Source organism: Nilaparvata lugens, chromosome 9 (assembly GCF_014356525.2).
Source record: "Nilaparvata lugens isolate BPH chromosome 9, ASM1435652v1, whole genome shotgun sequence".
In the NCBI taxonomy this organism is placed as follows: Eukaryota; Metazoa; Arthropoda; class Insecta; order Hemiptera; family Delphacidae; genus Nilaparvata; species Nilaparvata lugens.
Window position 1 is genome coordinate 13,920,768 of NC_052512.1, and position 14,715 is coordinate 13,935,482.

The 14,715-nt window shown below is 37.2% G+C and overlaps 2 protein-coding genes across 2 annotated transcripts in view; one reads left to right on the plus strand and one right to left on the minus strand.

Annotated features, from left to right (window-relative positions):
• The window catches only part of LOC111053928, a 239,205-nt gene that overhangs the window by 50,792 nt on the left and 173,698 nt on the right, over window positions 1–14,715 (minus strand). The gene's annotated exons all lie outside the window — the stretch shown is intronic.
• Window positions 7,239–9,382, plus strand: LOC120353045. Its single transcript, XM_039435521.1, has 2 exons — window positions 7,239–7,707; window positions 9,093–9,382. Exon 1 carries the CDS (start codon window positions 7,294–7,296, stop codon window positions 7,696–7,698), a length of 405 nt encoding a protein of 134 aa, XP_039291455.1. The 5' UTR covers window positions 7,239–7,293; the 3' UTR covers window positions 7,699–7,707; window positions 9,093–9,382.

The following is a 14,715-nucleotide window of genomic DNA, read 5'->3' on the forward strand; positions in this document are numbered from 1 at the left end:
AGAATTAATCTCTACTGAACGGTAAGAAACGTATCGAGCAAATCTCGGTACTTGCTGCTATTAATTCCACACTCAGTCATAATAGTTACAAAATTATGAGGTTTACGATTCCAAACTTTATGACAAAGTTTACTAGAATCTTTATAAGAAATATCTCTTCCAACATGATCTCTGTGAATTAATTTGAGACTCAATAAATCTATCTTGAAGATTATAACCATATTTGCATTGACTCTAGTGAAATGTTTCTGTGTAGCTCCATAACTCTGAATTAAATATGCCATTTCAATATTACAATGTCAGCCCATAGTAAAATATTCTCTTATTTGAGGTACATGATTAAGTTGTAAGTTGTCAAATATAACTAAAGAATATTCTGATATTTTGTTTGGATGTGGTATAGATTCAGAATTGTTGTTTATATGAGATTCAATATCCTTCATTTTTGAAAAGACTTTTCTCAAAAACAAGTACTTATCTTGATACTCGCTCTTCGTATGCAAGTATATAGTTTTAAATCTCAACCCATTCTTTGAAAAAGTTAAATTAAATAGCAAATTAGTCTTGCCACAGCCTGAAGAGCCTATTATAAGGATCCTTGCATTATGAGGTAACAACTTACCATTTTTACACCATGTTGGCATTTCTTTCTGTCTTATAACATTGTCGAAATTCACTATCAGGATATTACTCATGTTAGACACGTGTACAGCATGTGATCTGATAAGGAACTAATCATTATTCGTAAGTTATCAAAGGAGCCCTGTACTGCTCACCACATCGGTGTCTGAGCGTGTATGGCTTATAACATTGGAATGCACTCGACATGTGCTCGCTGTCACTCTCCCCTTTCACACCAATGCACTGATAGAAGTTTCTCACTTCAATATATCATTCCCTCTCTCTCCTGCAACCTCTTTACGAGAATGCGTCTGTTGCTCCCCCTTATCTAAGCCTTAGCAAATTACGAAAATGAAACTACAGATTGAAATGAAACTGAGAAGCATTTTTTGATGAAGACGTATTATATTTACACCAAATCTTTGCCATATTTACACTGAATGGAATGTATTACAATATGATATTATAATAGATTATTTTTCATCTAATAGTTGACTTCTACTAATATAACTAGGTGTTGAAAATCCAATCCACTTAACAAGCAGTCCTTTTTTGTCTGGCTTTAATATTTTTTCAATCAGATATACTTGTCTCTCCGATTCGTTTAATTATGTTTTTTTAATTTCTTCTCCATAAAACCTTCCACTAATTACTTCTCCGTTTAGATCTCGCAAGCTGTAGGTTACAGGTTGAGAAGGGAATATAGAATGAATCACAAAATACTCTGTGCTCCAATTTAGTTTATAAGATTTATCGAAAAGAACCCTCTTCTTTGAGATTCGTACAACATCTCCTACCTTAAATTTTGGTTTTGAATTTTTCAATTTATATCATCTATTAAATGCAGAATTCAAAGACATTAGAAGACAATTACGATCTTTTTTCCTCACATCTTTAGGTTTCATTTTAATTGAAGTGTGCATTGTTGCATTATAATCGCGAACCAAACTGTCTAGTTGCGATATCCAGTTTTTGGTTCCATGTTCAGTTAAATATCTATAAATTTTTGCTTTGATTGTTCTATTAAACCTTCCAATTATGGGAGCTTTCTTATCGCTAAAAACATGGTAATGTTTAATACTGTATCTATCTGATAGCGCTTTAACTTTTGAATTGAAGAATTCTGTTCCCTGATCTGATTGAAACAGCTTAACTCCCTTATTTTTGGAAATAATTGGTTCGAGTGCATCAAATACAGATTGACTTGACTTGTCTTTTAATGGTACACAATATGTGAATTTTGAAAAACAATCAATAACAGCTAAGATATACCTATAACCTTTATTTAAACGTGATAAACTGCTCATCTCAATGAGATTGGCTTGAAGCAAGTCTTTTTCACTTTTCAACTCATATTTGCGAGTGGGATAGTTGACGCGTGGTAGGCTATAAGGTTCTAACGCTATCTTAGATCTGAAAATATTCATATTTACAACATGAAATCAAAATTAGTGGTGATGGATGATCGTCACAGGACATACTGAGCAATCGGTTCAGAGCATTGTTGGCACTCTATAATGTCCAAAAGGCAAAGTGTCCATACCGTTTTCTGCAATATATCTCTTATCGTCATAAGGACTCAAGCAGATTTTTGCACATTCAATCTGATACATGGTGTGATTATAGGACCTCATCATATTGAATTTTTCAATGTGTTCACAACGTTCAATCAATGATTTCTTATATAAATTAAAATTAAGTTTTCTACATTTCACTCCAGTCTGTACACCCTTTGCTACACTATTATTTACAGGTTCTTCATTCTCATTACATACTAAATATGAGTAGAGTTTTGATCGAAGCCCTATAAATTTATGGACGGGTTTTGAGGCTGTCTCATCCTTGAACTTTCCTACAACTTTATTTCTCTCCATGGAAAAGCATGGGTGGTAAGGAGGGTAGTTGCTAGTGTTGAAAAGGTTCAAATTTTCTTTAATCAACTGATACATGTCTTCCACTTTTATATTCAAAAGAAAACTATCGGTATCGGTCATACAGAGTTCTACGCAATCCCACGGTATAATTTTTTGTAATTTACAATAGAAAAAATTGTACATATGAAATTTACTCAACTCCAGTGCAGAAAACCCGGAATAGACAGGCTTGTTCATTTTTAGTTCCAACTTATGAGAGAAAACTGCGATCACGCTCGGACTAATTATTTGCCAGCGTTTGCATAACGGATTTGAAATGTACTTATCTAACAGTTTTTTATCTGTGATAATTTTATCATTGATATGCTTGCGAACAGATTGAATAGTCTCACCAAAGATGAGATTGCAACAGGCCTTAAAGAAGGATATTTCAAATTTATTTTTTGCGTTCTGTCTATTGCGGATATTGAAGTTGATGTAGCTTTTCAGCCAGGGAGATTGGGAAAAGCTAATGACACGATGTACTTTTGTTAATTGCAAACCGAGTTGAAAGTAGAGCTTCAAATTGAGGTAGTGGACAATGTACTTTTCACGGTCAAAAAGTGTGTTCATGAGCTTTTTGGTTCCAGTTTGACCGTTCTCATTTGTTTGATAGTTTGGCAGCAATTCGTGCAGAGGTGTTTGGTGGAGAGGCACGAGTGGGAAGCTGGCATGCTTATCATTTAACTCTCTCAGGTACTTGAAATCACATTCTATCACATATCCAGTTTCTGAATTGCTGTCCAAATTCGCAAAATCAAGCTTGGAAATTTCTTCCTCTGTGAGGAATTTGAAATTTCCAACAGGTAAGTTTTGGCTCATAGCTTCCGAGTATAAACTGTTTGCATCGATATGAAGAAGATAATTACTCGGTTTTGAAGGGTCGTATGTCCCAGGCAGATGTTTGTTATTCGCCTAACAATAACATTTACCAATAAATGAGACCCCGCTTCTCATCCCCGCCACAAACATGAGATGCATGTCAGGATGAGTAATCAACTCTAGTTCAACTTTAGTGTGTTTCAACATACAACTCCAGGTAAAGTGTGTGAGGGAAACAAAATGAGTGACATCAAGGCCATATGATCTAAAAAGCGTAGACCTCATGGATTCAAAAACTTCCGCTAATAGCATCACATCCAAACATGAATAGGAATCGTGATATTCACCGAGCGATTCCAGCTTGAATGTCAAGAACACTCTTTGTGCATGCTCATATTCTTCGCGAGACAGAGGTGTATCGGTTAAATCATTATGAATACATTCGATGGGAGGAAGTGATGTTTCCGCCAATTTTTCAGGACAACTCATGTATGAGTAAGGATATATTCCTTTTTTCAACAAGAGTTGTCTGTGTTCACGCGGCGGGTGATGAAACACTGAAAATAAACGTTCAAACTTCTTTTCCATGTCTGTACTTTCTACTAAATCACGCACCAATACTTCCAAGGATTCGTTCATAGACTTGTAGGGATCTTAAAATTAAATTTTGCCCACTGAAAGTGTCAAAAATCTCTCTGACGTATTTGCGATGCGGGAAATTTCTTTTTTGCATTTACCGAGCGCTTTCAGAATGAATTGTGAATCAAACTCGGAGAAATTGTGAAAATAACATGAAATGTACTCCGGAGTACAAACCAATAAATTACATGAAACATGTGCCGCACATAGGTAATTTCCCGTTTCATGCGCGTGATGACGACATTTAATATCGGAGTCTAAGAACGGTTCAGCGCGAAGCCCGCAGTTTACCGAATTTTGAAATTTGCGCTCATGACTTTCGGATAAATGTTGCATCGGAATTTCATGTTTCATATCCTCATACAAAATGTTGCTGAGATCTGTAATTTCCTGGAGAAGTTTCTCCATGATTTTTTCATCTAAACTACTCGATCTATGGAGTACAGGTCCATAAGCGATTTCCCCGTTCACATCGATAACAACAAAACAATACCCGCAGGGAATATGTCGTGCTGTTTTCTTTGTATAGCTATGACTGATTTCATCCGAATCGGATTCATCATCATCACCATTATTATCAATATCAACAACGTAAGTTTCTAAATCCGCATAAATGGTATACTTTTTCTTCATCGTGGCGGCTAGTTTCTTGAATTAAATTGTCTCTAAGCGTTTAGGATATGAAACACGCTGTGATTCAAACTTGGAACAAAGCTGTTCATGTTTCATCAAATTTGCTTTTGCATCACAATTTTTAGATTTGTTTGATGTAAATCTATGAAAACAGAAATTACAAATGTGTACTTGACCCTTGTGTTTTGAAAGGTCAGAGAAAAGACGTGATAATCCGTTTTTCCTGTTTGCGGTATTAATTAAACAGAAATGAGTTTTTCCTGCATCGGCTTTCAGCATTAAAAGATTAATTTGGTGCTTATGAGTGCAGAAAATGCTTGTGCGGTAGGGGAAAAACTCTTTGTTGTCATAGGCGATGACGTGAATTGCAATATCCTGATTTAGTATTCCAAATTTCTCAATATCGCATGTCGTCACCGGAAAAATTACACCTCGCGTATTAAGTGTGTGAGCAAACTTGCTCAAATACTTTACAGTCAAGCGCGAGTTCGTTGGTTTCTGATGGAAATACGCAAGGACTGACCATAAAAAGCATTTTTCGTCAGACAGATTTTTGACATTTATAATAAATTTTTTGTTTTTAAGAAACTGCGGTGTTTGAATGTAACTGGATGTGAATATTGGATTAAATTTAATCACGTTCACATCCAGTGAGTCAATTTTCTTCAAAACCCAACCGCTGCCATGTCGAACAAAGTTGTCAAAAGATGACAGGATTTTTCTTATGGCCAACATGAAATGATCGTTAAAATCTTCATAATTCTCAAGCACGTTTAGCGCTATGTTGGAGTAACTATGAAGATTTATGAGAGATGAGACAGTCTCGCTAACCTCATCATCCATCACCACTAATTTATACAATAAAACATTCAACACGATGAACAATTTTATATTCGCATCATGGCGAGCTGCGTGCTCCCTAATCATCTCGAAAACGCACCGTTTCAATCTCTTGAGCACATTCTTGATGCTAATTTCCTCGGGATCCTCGATGGTTATACAATGGCGGACAGTGCTGGAATTCACGCCATGTAGTCTTCGCTCCCTCGGCATGATGTAGATAGTAGATTCTGGAAAACGAAAGAATAACGATCAGTATGACATAGAATTAGAGTGATAGAGTACAACTGCATGTTTTTAAATCAGTTGTGAATTGGCATTGGTAGAAGAAGGCTGTGTGAAAATGATATCTCAAGATCACATAATAATGCATGAAAGATTAAGATTATTAACTTTTGATAAAAGATGGATGAAATCTTCTCTGCATTTGTCGGTGGGAAACATGATGAAAGAGGGATTTATATTCGCATGTGGGCCAGACATTGTGCGCTGTGTATTTTGTTCAATTTATTTGGGAAAATGGGAAGAAAGTGACATACCAGCAATAGAACATGCAAGGTACAGCCCGAACTGTGTATTGAGAAGGAAAGATAATATAACAATTGAAGAGGAGAATTTCGATAATAATATTCTACGCAAATATGAAGGAAGATATTCAACTTTTAATCGTGTAGAAGATTCATCCATTCAAGGAGAGTATTTTGAAAAGCATCATCTACATTGTGACTATTGTAAATCATTATCTGATAAAGCAGACTATTTTGCGAGAAATGGTTATTTCTTACATAAAAATCACTATCTGAAATGTGTCTATTGCAAAAATATTATCGAAAATCCATTTGAAAAAGTAATACATTTACAGTTTTGTTTATATGAAGAGTGCGAGAAAGAAGCGCGAGGAGAGGATTATCCAGATATACCACATCGTAAAGATGAGCTAAAATCGCGTGCATGCAGTATACTGTAAAAGGTTTTTAGTCCACCAAGGACAAAAATTGTCCTCCGAGGACAAGAATCCTCCCATTCGAGGACAAAAACTGTCCTCCGATGACAAAAATCCTCCCCTCCGAGGACAAAAACTGTCCTCCGATGACAAAAATCCTCCCCTCCGAGGACAAAAATTGTCCTCCAAGGACAAAAATTGTCCTCCGATGACAATTTTTCTCTCCTCAGAGGATAAAATCAAAGTAAAAATGTACTTACATGTGCTGGTTGATGCTGCGTGAATGACAGGTATCTCCTCGACTGTAGATGCACAGGTATAAATAGTGGCTATGCTTCCTTTTCAGATTGCTCATTAACCTCTCAGGTATGTTGCCGCGACAAGAGCTCAACTGGCTATGAGGTCGGAAGCCAAGTTGAGAGGTGAGAAAATGCTGTGAAAACAATGAAATATTCAATGACTGATAACATGAGAAATCAATAAGCATCATGAGAGACAGGATGGTATCTGAAAATATAGAATGTTTGAGTGAGCCCCATGCTGAGACGTAGAGGAGAATTCACCTTCTAGCAGGTGCGGGTCTCGCTCAGCAGACACCGTCCCATGCTGAGTTCTAGAGGAGAATTTTTATTTTTTCAGTCTTCTAACATGTGTCACTCGTCCGATGATGCTATTCGAAAATATAGAATGTTTGAGTGATTGTAACGGTTTTTTATGATAGGAGAGATCACTTACAAATCTGAATGATGTTGATAACGATGTGGGAGCACATGTAGTTCCGTGCCTAGGGGAGAAATTTGAATTTCTTGTTGTAGCACGTGTGGCTCTCACTTGCACGAGTCTGGAACAGAGAGAGAAACGCATGGTATATGAACAGAAGTAATGAGAGGAAAATTGTCATTTACATCAGAGTCAGAATTGAGTGTACTTCGCACATCATACGAGATGAGTTCTCCAACATCTTCCCCATCGTTCATCCTCCCAGATAGCCCACCAGCCCATCAACGCATCCTCAACTACTGGCAACAGAAAGCTGCTCTTGCTGCCGAGTTGTCCGCTGCTGCAGCCGCCCCTTCACCACTCACCGTGGAATCACCATCGCCGGGCGGCAAGATCGTGCTGGGAGACAGTCCTCTTCAATGGCTGGCGCCAGCTGCTACCTGGGCACCGCGGCGAGCAGTGCTAGCTACTCTATCGAACAAGATCAAGCAGAAGCAGGGGAAGAGGAGGTTGGCGTTTGAGGAGCCTGAGGTTAGCGGGGAAGAGGACGAGGAGACAATCTACTGACAAACAAAGGTTAGTTTCAACAAATATTATTAACTTGTATGTGTACAGATTTTTTCCATGATTGATTGTTAAAAAAAAAAAAAATCTGTACACATACAAGCCTTTGATTATTATTATTCGATAGCAAGGAAATATTATTTGAACTGATTAGGGATTGAATTATTGATTAAATTCAAATTCAAATTCAAATTGTTTTATTCATAGAATATTACATATTCACAAAATATAAAAGTGTTTAAATTACATGAATAAATTCTCCCTGCCTGGATGATTTGTCCGTGTGCAGGGAGGAGTCGCAAATTATCAGACAGAGGGCAAACACTAGCAATAATAAAATAAATTACAAAGTATGAATTATAAATAAATTTGAAAGAATAATAAGAGAGTTTATTCTAATGATACATTTTAAAACTAAAGATAGAAAAAAAAACAATAAATAAATAAAATAAAAGTGTCAGCTTGACGGCGTTCAAAGGGCTGAGTTGGGAGTAATATAGCTTTATTAGTGTGGTACTGTGTGTAATAATTGAATGTAATTCTGTGTTCAGAACTAGAAATATTCATCCATATGGAGAATGTAGAAGAGCCTCCCCAGCATCTGAACCGATGCAGAGCAGCCACCCGGTCACTCTCCACTTATAGACGGCAACGCTAACCGCTTATAGAAGGCAACGCTATTAAAGTAATCGATCATGCATCAATTATTCGATAGCAAGGAAATATTATTTGAACTGATTAGAAATTGAATTATTGATTAAAGTAATTGATCATGCATCAATTATTCGATAGCAAGGGAATATTATTTGAGCTGGTTAGAAATTGAATTATTGATTAAAGTAATCGATCATGCATCAATTATTCGATAGCAAGGAAATATTATTTGAACTGATTAGAAATTGAATTATTGTTTAAAGTAATCGATCATGCATCAATCATTCGATAGCAAGGAAATATTTTTTGAACAGATTAGAAATTGAATCATTGTTTTAAGTAATCGATCATGCATCAATTATTCGATAGCAAGGAAATATTATTTGAACTGATTAGAAATTGAATTATGAGATATTATTATTGTTTAAAGTAATCGATCATGCATCAATTATTCGATAGCAAGGAAATATTATTTGAACTGATTAGAAATTGGATTATGAGATATTATTGTTTAAAGTAATCGATCATGCATAAATTATTTGATGGCAAGGAAATATTATTTGAACTAGTTAGAGATGAAATTATGAGATATTATTGTTTAAAGTAATCGTTCATGTATAAATTATTACTCACTTTGAGTTTGTGTAGTGAATCTATTGATCAAGTTCTCTAGTATGATTTGCCGAATCTGATTTGATGATAATCTGAAACAAATAAGACACTAATCAAATATTTTTCAACAGAAACGTGCTGGAATGGAGGACAACTCATCGCTTGTCCCGCTGATGAAGGAGGTGCGGCAAGGGGAGGAGGATGAGATGGACTTTGTCGCAATTGTTAATACACCAACAGCTAGACCGTGGATGCCTCTCCGCGAGCTGGCGGAAGATGTGCCGCACAGTATCATCTCGGCTCGTGAGGAGACAAACCACCACGGCAGACAGATAATATTAAAAATAAACATTTCATCCACAAAGAAAATTGTCCATAATTTTTCCTGCAAAAGTTATTAAATTTAATGCTAATTGTAAGAATTTAGGAATGGTGGTGAAGCATGTCACCGCTACATGGACTGACATTGAGATTGTTAAAATTTAACAATCTTATTCTCATATCATGTTGTGGTGAGATGCTTTACAAGTAGTAATAGTATATAATGTAGTGATCAATGATAAATTGTGTACATATTTAATAAAAAATTGTTTTCAATTCTTACCTGTTGTTGTTGTTGTTGATAAGTTCACAATGAATAGTAGAAACACAGAAGAAGGATGGTTTACCTTTCACCTGCTTACACTCTGTTGTGAATGATAAGTAAAGAAGCTGAGCACCCCTTTTATAGTTTGTTGTGAGCATGCTCAGAGGCTCAGTAGTCTTTACTACTACACAGACACACACACACACACACACACACACACACACACACACACACACACACACACACACACACACCACACACACCACACACACACACACACACACACACACACACACACACACACACACACACACACACACACACACACACTATTAGCATGTCCTATTCCACCCTTTAGGTTTCCTAATAATTGCGAAGTATTGCTACGACGCGGACTAGCTACAGCCGGGTATGGGTCGGGGTTGGTGACCGTATTGACTGGTGGAGATACCGGACCTACACTTCTCCCTCTATCCTGATTCTTTACCCTCTGCTTCTATCGCGAGATTTTTAATTTCAGGGGAAGAGTGTTCGTCCGTGCCGTTGCTGGCCGATTCGGCCCTCGGCCTTTGGAATACAGGGTGGGTGTTAAGGGAGATTAAGATAACCCTATACAAGGAGACGGATCTGACTATCAGATCCCTACCAATAATTCTATTTATAAAGGTGGTACGCAATCTGGACCAACTGCGAATTGACAGCGAGCAAGCTGTACCTGCAAGCCCAGGATGTGGTTTTTCTATGGGGTTTAAGGTGAGGGCTATGGAGTAACGGTATGGCAGAACTATGGAGTTGTTAGTGATATTTAAGATATCGTCAAATAGAGCACGGTATAGGATGTAAGCTATAGAGAATAGGGTGCAGGGTATGAGGTATACGGTATAGGGTATAGGGAACAGAGAATCAATAATAAGATTATTATCCCCTACAGCAAATAAATATCTGCTCAATAATCTGCAATCTGAGAATTGCGCTCTAGCTCTCAGCAAGCTGGACCTGCTAGCTAAATACAGTATATCAATTTCAATTATGTGGTAATCAAAGTTTAGAAGGATAAGGTTTCGGGTGTCGGATTTCTGAATCGCGAGCCTGCAGCTGCGAAAGGATTTTCAGCAATTCTGAAACTGCTAAACAGGATTTCCGCGCTAATCTGATGACTGCGCGCCGGCTATTAAGGGCCAATCTGTGACTGCCCTTAAGGGTATGGGAATCACTCTCAATCGTCCGAAACGCTTTTAAATTAATAGTCAGTATGTCGACTATTATGAGAGGATAGAAAAGATTTTTCACAGACACAGTCTGTAGAATAATATCGGGAAGACAACAGTCTGTCATTGTCAGGGTAGGAAAGGATTTTCCCAGGATTTTCCACAAGGAAAATATCGAGTCAGAGACTCCTAATTCAGGAAAAGATTTCAATAGACTTTTCCAAGTAATTGCCAGTCTAAGGACTACCACAAAATCGATCTCTAATTTGTAGCTGAGATCACGGGAAAATTCGTGAATTTTCCACAGGTAAAGCCAGCAAATAATATTTGCTATTAAAGAAGACAGGTTTCTAAGAATTTTAGAAAGGATTCGCGGGTCTGAAAACCCGCGACTAGGCCGATCTCGAATCTGGAACTGAGATCAGGAAGGATTTTAACACAGGAAGAATTAAGAGAAGGAAGGAGAAAGGATGCCGCAGTCTAGAAACTTCGGCGAGGGAGTCCTCAAGCTGTACCTGAGAGCTAGAAGGATTTTAGAATAGGGAAAGTGGAGAGAAAGAAAGAGAAAGGACGTCGCAGTCTACCAACTTCGACAAGGACGAACTCAAGCTGTACCTGAGTTCTCTAGGAAATGATTGGAATTTTCCTACTTGGAATTACAGCAAGTCAGAAACTGCTAAGAAAAGTTAAAATACTGGGCCACTCTATAGTATGAAAACCAAGCAAGGAAAACTTACTATAAATGATAATAACTTCTCTGCAGGGACAAAAATTAATCGAGAAAACTATTCTCAAAAGGAACAGGGATTTTCCCACAAGAATAAAAATTAATTGAGAAAAACTATTCTTTAAACTAAAGGCCACCTTACTACAGAGAAGGAAAAATATACGGACTACCAGTCCTGACATACAATTACCTGAATCGACGTGGATACTGATACGGAGAATAGCGAACCGATTACCACTTCCCGTATTATAAGTTAATAAAAAACGTCGTGATGCGACAAAGTCGAGCCTTATAAATTGAGTACTCAAAAATAACCCGCTATAAGAGCCTAGCTAAATTTCCCACTCAACTATTTGTAAGCTTGAGATCCATTACAGGTTTCAAAACCAAGGATAACTCGTTCACCCCCAGTGATACGAATTTAGGAAAAATAACCAACAAGAAAGAAAATCCCCCAGGAAGTTCTATCTTCAAATACAGTCGGCAATTCGACATACAATATTCCATTCACTAAAATACAGAATAGAATATTAACCCTCTAGTACACCACTATTAGGAGCGCCACTCGGAACGCAGCCGTACACCAACCCGTTCACCAAACAACTGCTTCTCTCCCAGGTCCTCTTGAAGCTGCACCGGGTCGCTGAAAATTAGGAGGCCGGGGGAAAAGAGCTTCCCGACCAATGAGAGTCTGAAAAGACAATCACGCCACTGGTCATGTGACAGGGTTTGATTCAGCTGCTCCTGATGTTAAGGGTGCAGCTAATGATAACAATGATACTAATTGCTACACTAAATCAGGCCGGTAAACAATATTTCTATTCCAGAAATTTCATGAAGAACGATACCAACCCGACTCGGTAGCCACTTATCGTTCTGATGACACGGATGCTGCTAATGCAATACAAAATGCGAGAACGCTCAGAGTGGTAAACAAGATCTGGAAATATCTGGTTAGATGAATCCGCTGCTGATGATTTAAAGGGGTTGACGGCGATGGTGATAATGCATATACACAACTACAAATCTAACAAAATATATCCGGCAGTCGATCCTATTCCTATTCTAAAACAGAATAAATTCGCTCATTTTACACTAGACGACGGCTCTCTATCCGTCACAAAAATTCACTTTGTGATAACACACACACACACACACACACACACACACACACACACAGGCATACAGCCAAGCGGTGGCTTCAGTGAGATGATGCGTTGCTCCCTCCCACATCTGTTTTGGCACATGTTCCTACAGATATGGGTGGGCGCAACGAGATCATTTCGCCCCTTTTCAAATTGCATTCGCCTTTTAAGATTTGTTATTTGAAATAATATTCTTATCATCCAAGCAATGTTATAAGCACATAGCAATCTGATACATGGTGTGAATTCATTCCCAACTCGATTGAAAATTAAACCAATTCAATTTTCTTTCGATTAAGTTGGTGTAATGATTAATTAATTAATTAACCTCAGTTAATGTTCAACCATTGAGTTGAAAGGTAAGAGAATGGTATGTAGGAGAAAGCAGAGTTCAAGGAAACGAGGTGAAGGAATCTTGAGTTCAGTGGCAAAAGTTTTAAAGGGTGTGACAGGTTTCGCAGGTAATGTGACATCAACTATTCTAAATAAGCTAATTGACAATCTGCAAGATGAAATTCACATTCCCGGATACCAGTGGTGTGGCCCTGGAACAAAGGTTAATGAAAGGTTAAAGAGAGGTGATCAAGGTATAAATTCATTAGATAGAGCCTGTAAGGCACATGATATAGCATATACACAAAATGGTGATAATAAAACTTGAGCGGTTGCTGACAGGGCTCTAGCGAATGCAGCGTGGGGCATTTTCAAAAATCAACAAACACCCCTTGCCCAGAAAGCACTTAGCTATCTTGTTACAAACGTCATGAGAGCTAAAGCAGCGTTTGGTGGGTCTTTGAGAAGAAGAAGAAGAAGGGGAAGAACAAGAGGAGAAGTTATAGTAATGATATTAGACACAAAGCTATAGCTCAGTTGAAGAAGCATATTGCAGGAAAAGGCTATTTTTTGAAGCCTTTTCCTCAAATAACTAGTGGGGGGAGAGTTTTAATCCCACCCCCTTTACCACCACCATCATCATATGGAGTGAGTTTATTCCCCCAAAAACAAGTTAAGAAACGTAGAACAACAAAGAAGAGTAGGAAGAAGAAGATATGAATATTGAAGGAGAATTGAGTAATTATGATTTGATTGATTGGTCGAGATTATTACAGATTCGGCTAAGAGGTATACATATGCTAGATGCATTACCCAAAAAATTCTAAAAAACAAGAATGCCATTGTGAATTTAGCGAGGGAAAGCGAGGATGGTACACATTGGGTTGCATATAAAAAACTCGGCTCCAATGTTTGGTATTTTGATCCAATTGGAAATTTACAACCGCCATACAAATTGGACAAATATTGGAAAAAAGAAATTGGAGTAAATATATTTTATAATGTAGAGCACATGCAACCATCGAATAGTGATTTTTGCGGTCATCTTACATTATTGTTTCTTGCAAATCAGTTGTAATTAAGTGTTTGTGGTGAACACATACACACATTACAAGATGGTTGTTATTACATTAAGATCTAACACAAGTAACCTCTACGAATATTTACAAGAAATTATAGAATTGGATGAAAATTGTGAATGGGAAATTGGATTGATTAATTTTTGTAGCTACAATAGTATTGCAAACGTTAACAAAGGAACAAATTCCAGCTTCAAATATGGTGATAGATTAGTTGAGCTGGATACGGGTGCATATGAAGTTGAGGATATTATAAAATCTTTAAAGAATAAATTGAATATTGATGAGGAGAAGAAGAATAAACTTATTATACATGCAAACGCAAATACTATGAAGATTGAAATTCATTCTGATAAAGCTATTGATTTAACATGTACTGATTCGATTGGTAAGATACTTGGTTTTGATAATGTTGTTTTGCAACCAAATAAATGGCATTATTCTCAGCATTTGGTTAACATAACAAGCATTGGTAGTATTGTACTCGAGTGTAATCGAGCATGTGGTAGTTATTCTGATGGAAAACAAAAACAAATAATCTACAAATTTTTGCCAAAGGTTCCTAGCGGCTATTTAATAAACGAAGTACCATCCTCGATTATTCATGTACCTTTGAATACGCATCGAATTTAAACTATCAATGTAAAGGTATCAGACCAGAATGGATCGTTTATTG

Coding starts and splice junctions, on each gene's coding strand:
- LOC120353045 (XM_039435521.1), top strand. CDS start 7,294: ATGAGAGGAAAATTGTCATTTACATCAGAGTCAGAATTGAGTGTACTT.